Source organism: Microplitis mediator, chromosome 5 (assembly GCF_029852145.1).
Source record: "Microplitis mediator isolate UGA2020A chromosome 5, iyMicMedi2.1, whole genome shotgun sequence".
Classification (NCBI taxonomy): Eukaryota; Metazoa; Arthropoda; class Insecta; order Hymenoptera; family Braconidae; genus Microplitis; species Microplitis mediator.
Genome location: NC_079973.1, coordinates 9,786,984 through 9,807,612, shown reverse-complemented (window position 1 = coordinate 9,807,612; position 20,629 = coordinate 9,786,984). Strand labels below are relative to the sequence as shown.

The 20,629-nt window shown below is 33.5% G+C and overlaps 1 protein-coding gene across 50 annotated transcripts in view; it reads left to right on the top strand.

Moving 5' to 3' along the window:
• LOC130668067 (cell adhesion molecule Dscam2) overlaps positions 1 to 20,427 on the top strand; it is a 57,954-nt gene extending 37,527 nt beyond the window's left edge. For 27 of the 50 annotated variants that reach the window (XM_057470085.1, XM_057470092.1, XM_057470077.1 and 24 more), the window contains exons 12-28: positions 7,721 to 7,840; positions 7,987 to 8,160; positions 8,229 to 8,525; positions 8,591 to 8,952; positions 9,012 to 9,383; positions 9,846 to 10,320; positions 10,394 to 10,663; positions 10,883 to 11,114; positions 11,196 to 11,372; positions 11,822 to 11,988; positions 12,347 to 12,589; positions 12,851 to 13,018; positions 14,231 to 14,371; positions 15,612 to 15,802; positions 15,880 to 16,228; positions 16,786 to 16,843; positions 17,995 to 20,427. In XM_057470085.1, coding sequence (XP_057326068.1) covers positions 7,721 to 7,840; positions 7,987 to 8,160; positions 8,229 to 8,525; positions 8,591 to 8,952; positions 9,012 to 9,383; positions 9,846 to 10,320; positions 10,394 to 10,663; positions 10,883 to 11,114; positions 11,196 to 11,372; positions 11,822 to 11,988; positions 12,347 to 12,589; positions 12,851 to 13,018; positions 14,231 to 14,371; positions 15,612 to 15,802; positions 15,880 to 16,228; positions 16,786 to 16,843; positions 17,995 to 18,079 — 3,881 coding nt within the window. In that variant the 3' untranslated portion in view covers positions 18,080 to 20,427. Of the gene's footprint in view, positions 1 to 552; positions 844 to 1,528; positions 1,820 to 2,106; positions 2,395 to 3,912; positions 4,204 to 4,393; positions 4,682 to 7,720; positions 7,841 to 7,986; positions 8,161 to 8,228; positions 8,526 to 8,590; positions 8,953 to 9,011; positions 9,384 to 9,845; positions 10,321 to 10,393; positions 10,664 to 10,882; positions 11,115 to 11,195; positions 11,373 to 11,821; positions 11,989 to 12,122; positions 12,309 to 12,346; positions 12,590 to 12,850; positions 13,019 to 14,230; positions 14,372 to 15,611; positions 15,803 to 15,879; positions 16,229 to 16,785; positions 16,844 to 17,994 lie in introns of all 50 variants that reach the window. The other 23 variants (XM_057470118.1, XM_057470122.1, XM_057470115.1 and 20 more) reach the window with 11 other exon arrangements.
• Positions 20,428 to 20,629: the final 202 nt, after the last annotated feature.

The following is a 20,629-nucleotide window of genomic DNA, read 5'->3' as shown; positions in this document are numbered from 1 at the left end:
CAAATGCCGGTGATACAGTGACTGCACCCTGTACAGTATTGAAAGGTGACTTTCCGATAGACATTCAATGGGCATTGAATGGCCAACCAATCGGGCAAGATCATTCAGATATTACGATTGTTAGCACAAGTAAACGGGTTAGTTTGTTGACTATTGATGGGCTCTCAGCAAGACATGCAGGAGAATATACTTGTACTGCTAGCAATGCTGCAGGAGGGACAAGTTATTCATCATTATTAGCAGTAAATGGTACAAAAAATCATAACTATTGTTCCATTTAAAACAATGAGTTTAAGAGTTTATTGGCTAGCACGAGACGTCTCCTTCATCCTCCGCAACAACTTTTAAAATTTATTGCATCACTTTTCCTAACTAAATCCTTTTATCTTCTTTAATAGGAGTAAAGTAAAAATAATAAATTAACGAGATGAAAAGAACAAAGTAGTTTAAAGTTTTAAAAACAATCGATATTGAAATTGACAAGAGGGATAATAATGCTATCGATACGTCTGTGAACTTTCGTTTCTACATAGCACATATTTTTTCTTTTAGTTTCACCACAAATAGGTACAATAGCATTTACTGATAGTCCAGCAAATTCGGGTGAACCGGTGTCTGCAACTTGTACGGTTTTAAAGGGTGATTTTCCAATGAAAATATTGTGGCAACACAATGGCCAGCCGATCGTTAATGATCAATCAGATATTATAGTAAATACAATAAGTAGGCATATGAGTGTTATCAGCATAGAATCAGCTGTAGCAAGACATACAGGGGAGTACACTTGTATTGCAACAAATGGGGCTGGTACTGCTCGCCAATCGGCGACATTAGTAGTCAATGGTAGGTTTTCGGGGATTGTTTATCGAGACTTACGCCACAACCGCTTTTGAAAATACAAAATTTGCTTTATTTTAATTTTTTTTAATCATACATGTAATGGTATCAGTAATCAAGCGATAGCACGACCGCTTAAACCCTATTTTTCCTCATCATATGGTACTAAAAAAAATATATATGCATATTCTAATCGTGGTTATCTACATTTTAAATTTAATTATCGAGTGATTTTGACTTATGCCTGTTGGATTAAAAGTTTCTCCCCAGATAGCGCCTTTCATAATCAGCGAGGAACCTGCAAATTGGGGAGATACAATTACTGCAACTTGCACGGTATTGAAAGGCGATTACCCAATCGAGATGGAATGGTTTCTCAATGGAAAACCGATAAAACGCGAGCATACTGATATAACCATTGTTAATACAAGCAAACGTGTCAGTTTGTTGACTATTGAAGCTGTTTCTGCACGGCATGCAGGAGAATATACATGCAGCGCCAGTAATATTGCTGGTGGAACGAGTTACTCTGCACCGTTGGCTGTTAATGGTACAACATTCAAAGCGATTCAAAATTTTCGAAGCCTTTAGGAGACGTGTTGCTTCATTTAGTCCTTGAAATTCCATATCCTTTGAACAACAATACATCCTACATTATTACTTCTTGAAAACCTCTGATATACTATTACAGTCGCGCCACAGATAGGCCCATTTTCGATGAGCGATGGTCCAGCAAACTGGGGCGATATGGTATCAGCTACATGCTCTATTGTAAAAGGCGATTTCCCCGTGGAAATAATATGGCGCCATAATGGCAAAGATATAGACTCGAAAAATCCAGATATCGTAATAACAAGAATCAATAAACATATGAGTGCCATCAGCATAGAATCTGTCGCGGCAAGACATGCGGGCGAGTATATTTGCGTCGCTACCAATCGAGCGGGCAACGTCAGTCACTCGACAATCTTGGCGGTTAACGGTATTAGTAAAAAATTCTTTTTTTTAGTTATTTTTCGTTTGTCATTAACAATTTTGTGTCAATTCTTAAGTTAAATAAAAAAAAAAAAGGATGCACGCATCATTATTCGCAACTGCACTTTTTGTGTTTAACCGCTAATTCACATTATCATTTATATCCAATTCCTTTTATTTATATTTTTTAGCGTTTACGTTTTTAGGTGCAGCCATGGACGCAGTAATAATTTTATACGTATATATTTAAGTTATAATCCTCATTCAGCAACGTGCGTTAAGCCAAGCCCTCAGTTGTCCCACAGATCCTCCCATTTACATTCGGTGACGAGCCTTCAAATTCGGGAGACGCGGTATCGGTAACCTGTTCTATTTCCAAGGGTGATCTACCCTTGGATATCGCTTGGGCATTCAACAGTGAACCCTTGAATCAACATCGCACTGACATCACAATCACTGGTGGCAAACGTCACAGTATGTTGGCAATTGACTCTGTAGCTGCAAGACACTCGGGTGAATATACTTGTACTGCATCAAACAAGGCGGGAGCCTCAAGCCACTCTTCTGTGCTGGCTGTCAACGGTATATAGCAGTCAAATGACTTTGAATACATTTTAATGTTCATGTTATGTCCTTTCTTAATTGTCCTCTCCATATTTCCCTTTTTTCGATCATTACGTCGCGTGTTTACGAAAATCTATTTCCGCGAAACATTTCAACGAAAAACGACTGGTTTATTTTTTAAATTTCTATTATACAAATTATTGAATACCTCCGTGGATTATATTCATTTTTCAGTAACTCCGCAAATTGCACCTTTTGCAATTGGTGAAGAACCAGCAAATTGGGGAGAACAGGTATCCGTAATCTGTAGTGTCTTGAAAGGCGATCAACCAATAGAAATCCGTTGGAGTCTTAACGGTGAACCCATAACCCGTCAAAATCATCCGGATATAATAATAACCAGAACTGGGAAGAAAATTTCCCTTCTTAGCATTGATGCTGTAACCGCACAGCACGCTGGAGAGTACAGTTGCGAAGCGAGTAATCAAGCTGGTTCCACCAGTCACTCCGCAACACTTTCGGTTAATGGTACAGTTGATTATAGATATAAGTGAAACAAAATAGAATACTACGGACGCAAACGATGATGAGATGTTTCCTAAAAATCAATGTAGCATTGACGAACCTACACTTACCTTAAATTCCTTACGTTATTTTCATTAAAACTCTTCCATAGTCGCTCCGCAGATTGCGCCTTTTGCAATTGGTGAAGAACCAGCAAATTGGGGAGAACAGGTGTCCGCAATGTGTAGTGTCTTGAAAGGCGATCAACCAATAGAAATTCGTTGGAGTCTTAACGGTGAACCTATAACCCGTCAAAATCATCCAGATATAATAATAACTAGAACTGGGAAGAAGATTTCCCTTCTTAGCATTGATGCTGTAACCGCACAGCACGCTGGAGAGTACAGTTGCGAAGCGAGTAATCAAGCTGGTTCCACCAGTCACTCCGCAACACTTTCGGTTAATGGTACAGTTGATTATAGATATAAGTGAAACAAAATAGAATACTACGGACGCAAACGATGATGAGATGTTTCCTAAAAATCAATGTAGCATTGACGAACCTACACTTACCTTAAATTCCTTACGTTATTTTCATTAAAACTCTTCCATAGTCGCTCCGCAGATTGCGCCTTTTGCAATTGGTGAAGAACCAGCAAGCTGGGGAGAACAGGTATCCGCAACGTGTAGTGTCATGAAAGGCGACCAACCAATAGAGATTCGTTGGAGTCTTAATGGTGAACCCATAACCCGTCAAAATCATCCGGATATAATAATAACTAGAACTGGGAAGAAGATTTCCCTTCTTAGCATTGACGCTGTAACCGCGCAGCATGCTGGAGAGTACAGTTGCGAAGCGAGTAATCAAGCTGGTTCCACCAGTCGCTCTGCAACACTTTCGGTTAATGGTATAGTTGACTATAGATATTAATGAAACAAACGATGATGAGATGTTTCCTATAAATCAAAGTAGCATTGACGTACCTATTCTTACCTTAATTTCCTTACGTTATCATTAAAATTCTTTGTCAGTCGCTCCGCAGATATTACCCTTGAGTTTTGGCGATGAACCCGTTAATGCCGGAGATTTAGCATCGATTCAGTGTGCAGTGAGTAAAGGAGACTTTCCTTTGGAAATAACCTGGATGTTTAAAGGTCGTCCAATTGGACCAGATCGTTCAGATATCATAGTATCAAATTCTGGTAAACGAGTTAAACAATTGACAATTGATGCTGTAGCAGCAAGACATGCCGGTGAATATACATGTGTTGCCTCTAATGCTGCTGGTTCCAGTTCTCATTCAGCGATACTGGATGTTAATGGTATTAAAATCATAACGTCTAAATTGATAAATAATTTAATATTTCCATCCTTATTTCCCTCTGTACCATCAATACCTGGAAATCTCGATAATTACTTTTACTTAACGGCGGCATAAACGGTAAAAGACTGAAGGGATAGTTATTAGTTAATTTCCACGCGAATTTCTTGCTATTATTTTTTTAATTGCAGTTATCCCAAAATTATTGCCATTTTCATTCGGCGAGGAGCCTCTTAACTCGGGTCAAGTAGTAACGGTGCCGTGTGCAGTGACCGAAGGTGATCCACCTTTGAAGCTTCGTTGGATATTGAACGGTCATACAATATCACCTCACTCAGGAATATCTGTTTTGGATCTTGGCGGACGAGGTGCCATACTGAGCATAGGATCTGTGCAAGCAGCCCATGCTGGGACTTATACGTGTATTGCGGAAAATTCTGCTGGAAGGCACGAACTTTCCGCCGATCTCATAGTCAATGGTGTGCTTTAAACACGCTTCCCTCGATTCTTTAAGTTTATCTCGAAATATCACATCGCATCTCAGTTTATATATATATCATATTATGCTTTTTTTATTTATTTATATACTCCATATTTTTTACATAAATTATTTTACACCTTTTATTTAAATTCCTTTCTTCCAATACTTGAAAAAATTTTGTTATTCGTACACATGGACCAGAAGTTAAATTCGTAAAAAATATTTTGTTCGGGATATTTCAAATGGATTATAATCGATGTCCACAGTTGTTCCACATCTCCAACCTTTTTCCTTCGATGAAACAAATTCCGGTGACCTGATAATCGTTCACTGCGCGGTGGTAAAAGGCGATACCCCAATATCATTAAAATGGTTATTCGAAGGACGTCATTTAGAAGTTGGTGAAGGTATCAAGATCACTTCATTAGGAGACCGAGTGTCTGCTTTGACAATACCGGCTGTAAAGGGAGAACATGCCGGAGAATATGCTTGCGTCGCGGACAATCCCGCAGGTCGTGCTAGACACAGCGCACATCTTAAAGTCAACGGTATTTAAAATTTTATAACCAATCGCGATTATAATTTTGCATTTAATTATATAATAATTGGTGGTAAACTTATATATAAAATCCGTCGTATATTTGCATTGGAATCCCGTATTTTATGTTATACTATTGTAATATAAATATATAAATGTATTATTCTATTAACGAGTGATTGGTAGGTTATTTGTGCTTGTATTTTACACAAACAAACACTATACATAGGATCTTTATCTTTAGTAAACGAATATTACTAATAGAGAGTTTATGATATATTTATTTCGATATCATCATTGAATTTATAGCTAGACTAGCAAAACACACGTGGGCAAGATACCATGCGTCCTAGTTCCCGACTCCGTCGTAGATCCTTTTGACTTTAAATTGGCCAAGTAACAGGAATATGAGTTATATTTTTATATATAGATATAAAAAAGTGAGAAAATATTATTTAAAAAAAGAAAAAACGTATGATGCCTCTGTAATGATGACAAACATGTCATCCAAGACGTATCTGCATTATATTGAATTGCAGTATTACCTCGGATCAGCCCATTTGACTTTGGGGAGCAGCCAATCTATGAAGGCCAAGCAGCCCAGCTCGCATGTATGGTCCCGGTTGGTGATACACCTATCGAAATAAACTGGACCCTTGATGGAAAACCTCTATCTCCATCATTGCCACACAACATCGGCAAGCTTGGGCCACGAACTAGTATTATGCTGATTGAACCAGTGACATCGCGACATGCCGGCACTTATGCTTGCGTTGCTGCAAATCCCTCAGGAAAAGTCATTCATGAATCTACATTACGTGTTTACGGTTAGGGCGTTGTCTACTGAAAAATATAAAATCGAATGAAAACTACCTAATAATGAAAGAAAAAAAAAAGCTTCTTTTTACATCTGCTTCGTACGTGTTCTCAAGGAACGGAGCTTTCTGGAATCATGATTGAAGCTATAAAATGAAACGTTTCGCTTGAAATATTTATCAATTCCTTGACATGTTAAACTATTGAAAGATGGACTTGTATTTTATATATATAAATATTTATAATATTGCGGATTAAACCTTTATTATTAAATGAATCAACATGCCCGTTACATAAATTTTTTTATTTCCTGCCTGAGTGCAAAGCTGTAAATCGTTTATTTTTTCTAAATAACCTGCTGATAAATAATTGCCATGTGCGCAATATATGATATTCCCTTGTTTATTATTTTATCGCTCGTATATTTTTTACATTTAAATATATATTATTTATTTATTTAATTATCATTCTTCCTTTTGTTTGTCTCTATAATTTTACACGTATTTCTTTCTCTACGTATTTTACCAGAAGATGACATGACACAAGCTGTGATACCTATGGCTTTCCGCGACAAGCTCATTGAAAGTATCCTGTCTGTAAGGTATTTTGTGCTCTAGGAATTACCAAAGTTCGGCTTCTTCATAATTTAAATCTTGATATTTGGCTATTGCGCGATATCATACAATTATTTTAATAGAATCACTGTGATTTTATCAGATCATCATTAATCATTGTGTCTATACCATCGTGTCAGGTTAAAAACCATAAAAAAAAACCAAATATTTGACATTCGTTTGAACAGGTTCATACTTTCATATGCTAGTATTCGAACTGTTTGTTACTAGCGATGCCACTGCTTTGTTTTTTGCATTTAAATTTGAAAAATGCATTAATTAATATATTAATTTATATATAAATCAGATGACGCTCGTTTTCAATCAGGCTTACATCCGGTTTTTTGCGCTTCTCGTCGTCATACGCGGAGTCGATTCATCCCCTAGTCCTCTTATACCATTTCATCGATCTTATGTCCTAACAATACACGTTGCATTTCCTTCATTAACCTTCACCCCACCCTTCCACCACACGTCTCATCTTTCGTTTCGTAGATACCTGTCGTAAAATGCATGCTTTTATTTTCATTTATTTATTTATATTATTTTTTTTTTTTATTTTTTTTAATAAAATAAAAAGTATCATAAATTCCTACAGGTGCATTGATAAATACTGCTACCACGTGTACCAAATATATATATAGCTTTCAAATTTAATGCATGGAAATGTAGCTCACTCAGAGCTATTTAACTTTAGTCTTTGCGCTATAAATATAATATATTATTTACTAACATTGGTACGCGATGGTTTTCCTAAGTAGAATTCTTGCATGCAAGCAAAATTTTTTAGTGAGAGCAAAATGCTTTGTATGTGCATGTAATTAAAACAATGAGAGTAGCCGACAAGATAAATTGTCTGATCATTGATAAAAGAAAAAATTATTTACATTTTAATTATATTGTTACTTGACTTTGTGAAAGTTGCAATGATCAGAAAATTATAATTCGACGTTAAAATAAATAAAATTAAAAAATTGTTTGACATCGAAACTTGTGGACTGCTTGAGGTTTAGTAGAAATTGTGATAAATTAAAAGCAATTAAATCTAACAGATTATTTTCTGTAACAGTACCACCCCGTTGGATCCTTGAGCCAACCGACAAAGCATTCGCCCAAGGCTCAGATGCTCGAGTTGAATGTAAAGCCGACGGGTTCCCTAAGCCTCAAGTTACATGGAAAAGGGCTGCTGGTAAAGTCCGACTTTAATCAATCATACGGAATCTTCTTTGTTTAAACCACGTAAAAGCTTTTGAAAGGATAAAGAAGATTCCAATTTTTTTTTATTTGACAATTGTCTTTAAATTTTGATATCTCATGGTAAATTTAATATTTTAGGTGATACACCCGGTGATTACACTGACCTGAAACTCAACAATCCTGATATCAGCGTTGAAGACGGCACTCTATCTATCAATAATATTCAAAAAACTAATGAAGGCTACTATCTTTGTGAAGCTGTCAATGGAATCGGTTCAGGATTATCTGCAGTCATTCTTATTTCTGTCCAAGGTATGGAATAAAATATTAATTGCATGTTGATAAAATAATTTGATTAATTAATTAATTAATTATTTTAGCACCACCACACTTTGAAATCAAATTGCGCAATCAAACTGCACGTCGAGGTGAACCCGCAGTACTACAGTGTGAAGCACAAGGCGAGAAACCAATTGGCATTTTGTGGAACATGAACAACAAACGACTAGACCCAAAGAGCGACTCTCGTTACACGATCCGCGAAGAAATTCTTGCTAACGGTGTCTTGGCAGATTTGAGTATCAAAAGAACTGAGAGATCTGACTCTGCATTATTTACATGTGTTGCTACAAATGCCTTTGGAAGTGATGACACCAGTATCAATATGATCGTTCAAGGTTCGTAATAAAATATTAAACGAATAAAATTGAACAGTAATTATTCATATTATTTTTATTTTCAGAGGTTCCTGAGGTTCCGTATGGTCTTAAAGTATTAGATAAATCAGGACGTTCTGTACAACTTTCCTGGGCAGCTCCGTACGACGGAAACAGTCCCATCAAACGATACCTTATTGAATATAAAATGAGCAAAGGATCTTGGGAAACTGACATCGATCGTGTTATTGTACCTGCGACTCAGCAAAATGTTGCTGGTGTTTTTAATTTGAGACCTGCTACAACTTATCACCTTCGTATTGTTGCTGAAAATGAAATCGGTAATTCTGAACCATCTGATACTGTAACAATTATTACTGCTGAAGAAGCACCATCTGGCCCACCAAGTTCTGTACGAGTTGATGCTCTTGATCAGCACACACTCAAGGTACATAAATTATTTTTTAAAATCAATAGACACGATCATTTATACTTATAAATTTTTAGGTAACATGGAAACCACCTCCACGTGAAGACTGGAATGGCGAAATTCTTGGTTACTATGTTGGATACAAGCTCTCAACTTCTGAGAAACCTTACATGTTTGAAACTGTTGAGTTTTCAAAAGAAGACGGCAAAGAACACCATTTGCAAATAATGAATCTTAAAACTTATACTCAGTACAGTGTTGTCGTTCAGGCATTCAACAAAGTAGGCTCTGGGCCAATGAGCGAGGAACGCAGACAGCATACCGCTGAAGGCGTACCAGAACAACCACCTCATGATACCACTTGCACCACATTAACATCTCAAACTATTAGAGTTTCTTGGGTATCACCTCCACTTACGGCTGCCAATGGCGTTATCACTGGATACAAAGTAAAATATTTAATCAGTACTATCATAAATTATAATTCTATATAAATATTGCGAGAACATATTTTTTTGAATACGTCTGTGAGTCATCTAAAATTTCTCAGGCTTGATATGATTCATTTTACGTTATTCGGAATCATGATTGAATCACTTACGGGCTTAAAAGATTTTAAATTACCGTAAGATCGATTTATGGATTAGGTTTCGTTTTAAATTGATGATAATCGGAGAAGAAGAGGGAAGAGCGAAATGAAGAAAAAAAATTTTAAGTCTGAAATTAATCTTCTTATTTACAAATTAATTTCATATCGATAAGATTGACTCGAATAATAGACTTGGCTTGTCCCCCCCCCCCTTACCCATTGCCCTAAATATTAAATGATATAAAAATAGTCTACCAAAATTAGAGTATAATTTTTAAATAAACGTTTATTCATATTTTTAAATTATTGATTTCTTCCTAAGGTTATTTACGGCCCATCTGAAACATGGTACGACGAGAACACAAAAGACACAAAAATTACATCATCAAGTGAAACAATTTTACATGGACTTAAAAAATACACCAACTACAGCATGCAAGTTCTTGCATTCACTTCTGGAGGTGATGGAGTTAAGTCAGCACCAATTCATTGCCAAACAGAACAAGACGCTCCTGAAGCTCCGATTGCCATAAAAGCGCTAGTTATGTCTGCTGAATCTATTCTCGTATCATGGCGGCCACCAAGTCAACCCAATGGAGTTATTTCCCAGTACACTGTTTACACCAAAGCTGATAATGTTGAAGAACCAGTCAGTCAAAAAGTACCACCAAATCAATTGACTTACGAAGCTAAAGGATTAGACAAGCAACGGCGCTACGATTTCTGGGTTGCTGCTAGTACTAATATCGGTGAAGGAGAAGCCTCAAAAATTGTTTCGTTGGCACCAAACATTCGAGGTAATTATTAAAATTCAAAAATCTATTTAACTATTAAATGTTGTTCATACGTTTAATTATTTTGTTATTTCAGTTCCAGCAAAGATCGCATCATTTGACGATAAATTTACTGCGACTTACAAAGAAGACGTTAAATTACCGTGTCTGGCTGTTGGTGTTCCTGCTCCAGAAGTTGTTTGGAAAGTTCGGGATGCAAAACTTCAGACAAGTGATCGCCTAAGACAATTACCAGAAGGATCTCTATTTATTAAGGAAGTTGATCGTGCTGATGCTGGAGAGTATTCTTGTTACGTTGAAAATTCATTCGGTCATGATACTGTCACTCATCAATTAATTGTTCACGGTAAAATATTTTAACCATTTAATTGATTTCATTAGGAATCTTTTTAAAATTTTAAGCTGAAAATTATTGAGTCTCGCTCATTCCCAAAATTTTCCGGGGTTGCTTTGAGTTTTTACAATTTGAAATTTAAAAAATTGAAAGAGTTTTAATGAAAAAAAAAATTTTTTAAAACTAATAGATTAATTAGCAATTTTGATTCTTTTGTTTGATATTACGTAGCACCGCCGCATTCACCACAAGTAACTCTAACTGCTACAACTACAAACTCATTGACAATGAAACTACGGCCACATTCAACAGACAATGCACCAATTCACGGATACACTATTCACTACAAACCCGAATTTGGAGATTGGGAAACAGTTCAAATAAGCTCGACTGCCCAGAAGTATACACTCGAGAATTTATGGTGCGGATCACGTTATCAAATTTATGTGACTGCTTACAATGGGTGTGTAAATTTATAATTAAACTAAATTATTAATTAAATTCAATATTTACAATCTGAACTCATTAAATTATTTTTCGTCAGCATTGGAACCGGTGATCCATCAGACATTCTCAATACTCGTACTAAAGGATCAAAGCCAATAATTCCCGAAGCCTCAAGATTTATCGAAGTATCAACCAACAGTATAACTCTTCATTTGAACGCTTGGTCTGACGGTGGTTGTCCCATGCTGTACTTTGTCGTCGAGCACAAAAAAAAGTGAGACATAGTAGAGTAAATAAATAAATATTGGTAGTGGTCTATAAGTGGGGCTCCATATATTTTTCAAAGTTCCAAGTGCTTACATTAAATTTTTTACCCTCAGTTTTGTCTATAACACATGAGTAAAAAATTTATGAAAATTACATGAAATCTTATGAATTTTTCTAACATAAATTTTATAAATATATAATTTTAATTTTTATATAATGCCGTAAGATGGGCCGTGGAATTTTAAAGGTCTAAGAGCTACAATACTTGAAAATCGACATATTTCTATTATTTTATAATTTTTCTCGGTAGACAATAGCTCACCTAACACGGATACGCAAGTAGTTCGGACGGTTTTGGCGAATACACCTTCAATCCGCAGATACACACTTGCCCCAATTATAGACCATTACCTCCATATTTGAAATAAGTAATTAATTGAATTAAAAATTTATTAGACACCAACAAGAATGGAATCAAGTATCGAATAATGTAAAACCTGGGGGTAATTTTGTTGTTCTTGATCTTGATCCAGCAAACTGGTATCACTTACGTGTAACGGCACATAACAATGCTGGATTTGCTGTTGCTGAATATGAATTTGCAACATTGACTGTAACTGGGGGTAAGTATCGATTGCTTTTGCTTACAACGATTCCAGAAAAAAACAAAGCATTATTTAAAATGTTTTAAATGGAATCGTTGCCTGGTGCTAATGGTGACTGGAAGTATCAATAACATAAATATTTTTTGTTCCAGGCACCATTGCACCCGCTCGCGAGCTTCCTGATGTTAACGGTGGCAGCAACGACGAGGATCCAATGAAATCGTTTATGACCAACTTAAATTTGGTTGTCCCGGTGGTAGCTGCACTTCTTGTCATAATCGTTGCCGTCATCGTAATTTGTGTGCTCAAAGGCAAAGGCCATGGTTCCGGTGATAAAGGTGTGTAAAAATAAATTGTCTATTATTTTTTAAAACAGGTACTATTGCACCACCGGTAAGAAATAATGCTGGGACTGAAAATACAGACGTACGACATCTTTTCCCATGGTTACCATCTTGGTTGAATATCAATGTCATGGTACCAGCAGGTGCTACTATTGTCGTCGTAATTGTCGGTATTATTGTAATTTGTGTTGCGATGTCAAGAAGAACTCGAGGTCCCGAGCAAACTCGGCTTCGAGGCATTCCGTCAGCGGATGAGAAATATTATGAAGGCCAATGTATTAAACTTTTTAATCTCCACTATTTATTATTCATTATTTTTATAATTAATTACTTTGTTCTGGTAATTATGCTATTTCACGGCTCCACACATTTTTTAAATTTTAATAACAAGAATCAAATAAATTTTTATGTGAAATCGGCAGTTACATTGACGAAATTTGGTAGCTGGTTAAATTTAAGTGGAGCCGGACTTGTGGATAATTGTCACTATTTTTTATTGAAAAATAATAGATTCTTAAATATAACTTTTCTTCTAGATGACGTCGTGTACCAACAGACTGGTGTAGTAGGTGCGACATTAGACAAACGTAGACCAGACCTCCGAGACGAGCTTGGTTATATTGCCCCACCAAACCGAAAACTTCCACCGGTACCTGGTTCTAACTACAACACATGTGATCGTATCAAGCGAGGTACAGTGATAAGTAAGCCATCATTCCTCACATTCCTAGATCATCATTTTCCATTTCTATATTTAGATGTTGTATCGATCGCACGATCGTTTTTTTCTTTTATTATTCTTTTTAATTTAAACTTTTATTTCATCACTAAATTTAATCAATAAGCTGAAATGACAGTTGAATTTTTTTTTTAATGATTACTTGTTATTTATACACAGAAAAAAAATTTAACTTGAATCAAGATTTTTTTTTTTTTTTCAAATTTGAATTCCTGTTTTACGTCAATATGTCCCCATAATTTCCAGCTCTTGGCGGCCACTTTATCATACTAATACATGTACTTTCCTTTTTAAATTAAGTAAATGCCGTCAAGATTACTCAATATTTTGACTTCAATTCAATTTTTTAAAAATACTGACTTTGGACGGAATCGAACTCGCGTCCTTTAAATTGGAAGTTATGTCTGCTATCCAATTTTTTATTCCCTGAATAAAAAATTTTTTTTTTATTTGAACTAAATTATACTAGGGTCAAAAATTCAAATTTATCAATTGAAGAACTTTTTTCTCGAATCAAGAATATCATTTTTAAGAAAAAAATATTTTTGGGTCAAGTAAATTCTTCTTGATTCAAGTCGGTTTTGTTTCTGTGTATTGATTAGAATCATGTCTTTAAAGTTTATCTTGTATATAATGCAAATCAAATATTTGTCAATAATTATGACCATACGGGCATAGGCAACGCGAGGTAAAGTTGTCCTTTTTATGCGGATATACATACTATATATTATTATCACAATCAAATATTACCCATCCATATATTTGTATAATTTAATTAACGCGCTAGAAATTAGGTGCTTTGCCACCTTAATTTATTTTTGCTGAGTTAAAATCATCACTGCGTTTACCCCAAAGATATGCATTGGCTACTTTTATTTATTTTCTAAGCTTGCTATATCCTATGCGTGAACCAAGACTTTGTTGTTGTTTGTTCTTAACGTTTTGATCTCAAACAAAGAGAAGCTAAAAAAAAGTTAGTATTGAATTGAAGATTTTGAAATATTACACGAAATTAATCACTGGTTTTAACCGTTCAGTGCCAGGATCGAACTCTTGCTCTGAACGATTAAAATCGTGAATATTTCTCTAAAGAACCCGGACCTCGCGTCTTGAGTCTTAACCACTTGGTGAACGCAATTGGATTGTGATAGTCGTTGTGTAGCATATGTTGGTACAGGTGCAACAGGCTCCTTTAGAAGTCATTCAACATGGGATCCAAGGAGACACATGTACGAAGAGTTATCACACTGTGCACCTAACAGAAGGTGTCCGCCACCACCACCACGTATAGGCAGTACGGATGCACTTTCCCACAGAGGTAGGTAATTCGTTATCGCGTCTCGAAATCGTCGCATCATCTTAAGAGTGCAGTCTTAATAGAGCATCGAATACTAATATTATAGAATAATAATAACAATAATATTTATATATAATTATGCATATTAACGTGCTTGTGCATATATATAATGGAATTTATCATAGAATTAACCCCTATTAGTATTTCTTATTATGTAATTGTACAAATGTATAATTAAATATTTCAAATTATATAAATTCAAAGTAATTTTGAAAGAAAAAAAAAAAAAAAAAAATTGATTGTGATGAAATTCGAGTCATTTTTCAACTCATCTACTTGCTGACTGATGTTTTACGGAAATCGGAGCAGACACAACATACGTTCTGTAAGTCCTTAATGTTTTCCGGTGGTCATAACAGTAACTTGTTGCACGTCCGCATGGGCTACTTTTAATTTATTAGTTTTACAACACAATCATTTTCATCCATCACATTCTTCACAATAGTTAGATACCGTAAATACTTTTCTTCCTATACTAAATTTTTTTGACATTTCTTTGTATCTGAGGTAGGTGGTGATTACATAGAACACAAACAATTAACAATTTTCTCCATGTAAATAGATAGTTATTGTTATTAATATATTTTTTATTCCATTGTATTATATCATATTTTAATTCTTTTTAAAACAAATTCTTTACATATCTCGTAACTAAAATTAAAATGGTCTATAAGTTTTTTTTACTTTTCAACTGTCTAAAAAAAATAGATAGTTTACATATAGGGAAGATCGGAATCTGACAGCTCATCTAAAAAAATACATTAAATGAATCTCCAATGACGTCTCAATAATTTTTTATACGACAAAAAAATTCTCTTCTCTTAAAATTTTATTTCTTTTTTTATTCAAGATTTTAGATTTTACTCCTCAATTTCTAATAAACTTTAAAAAAATAGTTTTTTTTTTGTTCTCAAATTTTGGAAGTGGACCATCATGCCCCAAATAGCTCATACATCTCTGAAATTCATAAATTTTTTTCAACCGATTCGAGGGTGAGCTGTCATGTCCCAGTTCTCTTCTATACTTTTCTTCTTTTATCAGGACATTGAGTTAAATTTTTTTTTATTTTCATTTACCGTAAATATAAAATAATTAGTTAACATATGACCTTTTAGTTTTACAGTTACATGTAATATATTAAAAAGTATAATTAGTGTTGATAAAACCACAGTATCTACCCAGTTTAATAATTTGACTTCAGGTATGGAGGATGAAATTTGCCCGTACGCAACATTCCATCTGCTTGGATTCCGCGAGGAAATGGATCCCACTAAGGCAATGCAATTCCAAACCTTCCCACATCCTGCCAATGGACATTCTGGTACAATGGGACCACCAGCTGGTCATCCTACAAACGTTTCTGCACACAGCCGATCTGGGTCACAATCAATGGTACAAAAATTAATTAAAAATAAACATCTTTATTTAAGAAAAAGTTTTAAAATAAAAGCAAATAATTATTTTTTTAGCCACGACAAAATGGACGTTACTCTCGAGTACCATCTCAAGGAGGACAGACAGTATTTTCGCCCGAATATGATGACCCAGCTAATTGTGCACCTGAAGAAGATCAATACGGTTCTCAATACGGACAATACGGTGCTCCATATGATCATTATGGATCTCGTGGTTCTGTTGGACGTCGCAGTGTTGGTTCAGCTCGTAATCTCCCAATGTCTAACTCTCCCGAGCCACCACCACCACCACCAAGAAATCACGACCCAAACAACTCAAGTTTCAATGACAGCAAAGAAAGTAATGAAATAAGCGAAGCAGAATGTGATCGTGATCAATTGCAAATGAATCGTAATTACGGTGGTAAGTTATTTGGTTTTATTTTTTATGTTGAAATCAATATTTTAATTACCATCAATTTATAGGTTCATGATCTGTCAATATATATATATCATTCAGAGCTAGTAAGCTCTATTAAATTTTATAATTAATTTAATTTATGTTGATTATAATAATAATTGCACATTCTCATGATAAACATAAATTTTTTATTGTCAAAATAAATAAAATTTTCAGGCATTACAATACGGAGGACGTAACTAACAAAACTCACTAACAATTATATGTTTATTAATTTATAACTTTTGAAATTGCATGCATTATACGTGTGAAAAATATATATAATAATTTTATATTATTTATATATAATTGGGTTTTATCAATAACTTTTTAGAACGAAAGTAAAAAATATTTTATTTTTTATTCAAAATTCAGTTTTTACAGAAGAAGACTATATAATAATAAGAATATCGGCATTATATGTTTTATAGCTTATCATTTAGCATGTTATATATGTCATCGTGAAAAATCATTAATCGATTTAATGTGTCAATCGGTTGGTGTGCTTTTTTATTTTACAGTTAATGCTCGTGGCAAGGATGGCATGTCCACTGAAGAGATGCGCAAACTTATCGAGAGGTCAGTAGCGCTCGTCTGGACAAAATTAACCTCAAGAAAAGTCCACCATAAACCGCTTTTTTTCAAAATTTTTCCATTCTATATAATTTAATATCTATCAGGTTTTAAAACTTACACCCACTGTCAACTATTGGGTTACATAAAGTAGTAAAGCCAAGACGCAACTACTTTATTTCCAATAAACCTTCTTCAGCTTCAATATCATTGCATTTATCACATGTATATAGTAAAAAATTTTCATATTTTAATCAAAGGTTTTAATTATTTTGTATTCAATGAAATTAATTCGCATTACATATATCTTAACAAAAACATCAATTAGGAAAAAAATATGAGTCCTTATGGTTTCCGGTACCATAAGGGCGCATATTGTCTGTAATATCATTTTTTTTATTTACTTAAATTAGAATATATTTTAATTTTCCAGTTTTTAACTTTGAAATTTTATTTCTTTAAAAGGAAAGTACGAATGAAATTATAAAGAATATAAATTTTTTACTGTATACAAGAATACAATGAAGTCTATCTAAATTTTATATCAATAATATAACATTTCTATTGTTTCATGACTTTTTTCTCAGGAAGCCGTAAGTCTGCTAACTGACCATAGCATTTAAAAGATATAATTTGATTGGCTTTACATAAAAACATTAAGTAGAAAAACAGCAAATGCTTGTGCGGATGAAATTTTAATTATTTTAAAATATAAAAATAAAAATCGAAGTATATCTTTTGAAATATAAAACTAAGCTTCTTTATTTTCTTCATCATCATCATCTAGGTTGTGGATTGTGGATAACCCCCCTAACAAGGAGCGAATGATTCATTGCATGTGTTTATAAATTTCCATATCATGTGTATATATGGGGTGTGATTAACAAAAATTAATCATAAACATTTTCATTGTAGAATAATTATTAAATTTAGCTATCAGTAAAACCCGTATGCAAATAAATGCTCATTAACTAACGGTCTTGGTGCTGGTGCTGTCGTTCCTGCTGCTATTCATCATTCCCTTCGCTAATTTATTTATTCTTACTCATTAAAAAAAAAACATGAGCCTGTAAAAAGCTAATTCACTATTGGTTCATTCAAACTACCATTGATATTTAAATAATAAATATAAACATATTATTTATAATTTGTTATAGAAACGAAATCCCCAGCCGGCAAGCAGCCGCCACCCACGGGAGTCACGGGGGACTCCTCACACCCTACGATACTGTGGCAGTGTAATCTGTAAATGAACAGCAACAATCAACATCCCATTGATCTTTCATCGTCTTCAATTAATTCAACCAATCAACAACTCCCTCCCGTTGCCATAAATTAAAAAAAAAAAGAACACACACAAATAAGAAGAAATGCGTAATCCAATAACTAATTCCACAGCTAATTGTAGCTTTGGTCCCTTTGCAACGACTTAACATTTAAATTATACCCTAATACTCTTACTAGATAGGTTTCGTTATCATGTAAAAATTTATGTACAACATTAGTGATTGGTATTAACCGCAGTAAACGTGATTATGAGTCTTCGTCGGTAAACATATGACAAAAAATTTGATTGTAATAAATGATAGCTTGTCATTAAAAACGAATAAAAAGAACACGGGAGGAATTGAAGATAATGAAGAAATGAAAGAATTGAATAAAATATTAATTTTAAAAAGGTAGACTCGTGGTCATGTTGAAAACTAAATGACCGAGCTTTTTTGTGAGATAATAAATTGTTTTATTATTTCCGTCAAGATAAAAAAAATAATAAAGCTCAATAAATGTTGATTGACATACAAGTTAAATATCAGGATTTAATTACTATGATATTATAAAAACTTTATAGTTATTTTATGTTTAAATTTTATAATTTTAATTATACAAACAGTGATGATTAATTGCTCGTTCATTGAGTCATGGTTGTGCCACACTGCCGCTCCCTGCAGGCAAAAGTAAAAAAAATGTATTATGTTTTTTTTTCTTCTTATACTTTTTTTTTTAATTTTACTATTGTTATTATTTCCGTAACGAAGGTTGTGTCCCCCAAGGATTGACGTAGACATTAATAGAGTTGCGTCTGTAAGAAGTTAACAAAAATCAACGCGGGCGCCCCATAAAATGATAACGATAATTTTTAATATAAATTTAAGTAAACTTTTTATTAAAAACTGCTTATTATCGTCGTCTTACCGCACATGTTCTTCCGTTGCATAAAATATCGTGCATATTATTTTAAAAATTACAAACAATTATATAAATTTTAAGCAGGGAGAATTATTTTATTTCTATATCGAATGGATCTGGTGTTATTAACATTTTATGAATATATATATTTACGTATTTAATATTAAACTACATATATATGATATATACTATACGTACTATTTCAATATAAAACATAAATATGCAATGTGACGACGATGTATTAGAATTAAGGGCGCAAGCGGTTGAACGCATATACACTGATATTAATATATATGTATTTATATATTAATTCAATGTATGTTGATAGACAGAAATAGAATCCAATCATGAGGACAGATAGTCGCGAGAGCAAGTACTATTTTACTTTTAATTAAAAAACCGTACGGCTAAGAAATTATTAAAATTTAATTGTATTATCAAATAATTTATTAAGAATTTTTAAGATAAATACAATTATTAAAAAAATTAAATTAATTGGAATAAATATAATCAGTCGAATCTCATTAACTCGGACAGTTAATCAACAAAGGAGTGGAAATGTCGACTTATCAAATGCCCCTTCTCCTGTAAAGAGTAAACTACGCGCATGCGCACTTACGTCTACAGAACAGAAGTTCGTAGTGGGAGTAAAGATTGAGGGGAAGTTTCGGGTTAATGTAATCTGACTTAATGGAATTGGATTATGAATGTTTTTAAAAAGCCGTGTAAGGATCGTGTATAATAGTTCTTCTCTCATAATTCCTTTTAAACAAGATAATTTTTCTTAGAATAACTAAGTCGTACAGTAGAAGTAGATTGCATTTTTTTTCTTACGCCGAAAGTGAGTCGACCGGGAAAACTGCTGATGCAGATGATGCCGTTAGACGAATGCAGAGAAATGAGGAATGAAATGATAAATCATATTTTTTTTTTAATTATTTTCAATCATTAGAAAAAATAATAAAAAATAATAATAAAATTCCTTATTTCTCAATTCGGTCTTGTCGTACTCTACTCATCAATGTGATTTTAACGCTATGCAAATTTTTTTTCCTCGTGTATGTGTTACGATCGTATATCTCAGATATTAGCTATGTCTTTATATTATAAAAATGATAATAATATTAATGATAACAATAATAATAACAATAATTATTATAATTATGACACCATTATAAAACTATTGTAATAATATTAATAATACTAAATATTTAAATATTATATTATATAATTAAAAAACAAAAAAAAAAAAAAACAAATATGTAATAGGTATTACAACTTAATCACGTGCGATGCTTGGAAAGCTTTTCACTCGTTGTTATTATTATGTTCTTGTGTTATCGTTCGTTCCATATAAATAATCATAAATCGCGAGTTATATAATTAAACAATATATAATATAATATACGTAATAAATATCCTTATGCACGGCTATATAGTTGATTCGAGATCCATTCAATGCAAAATATGAATTAAATATCTTTCATTAATTAAAATAAATAGATGTAAGGTTTAAAACATTGTATTTCCGACTGATTTTTTTTTTATTTTATTTTTTTTTTATTTAAATATCACACGCTTGCTTCGTATTAATTTTATTAATTA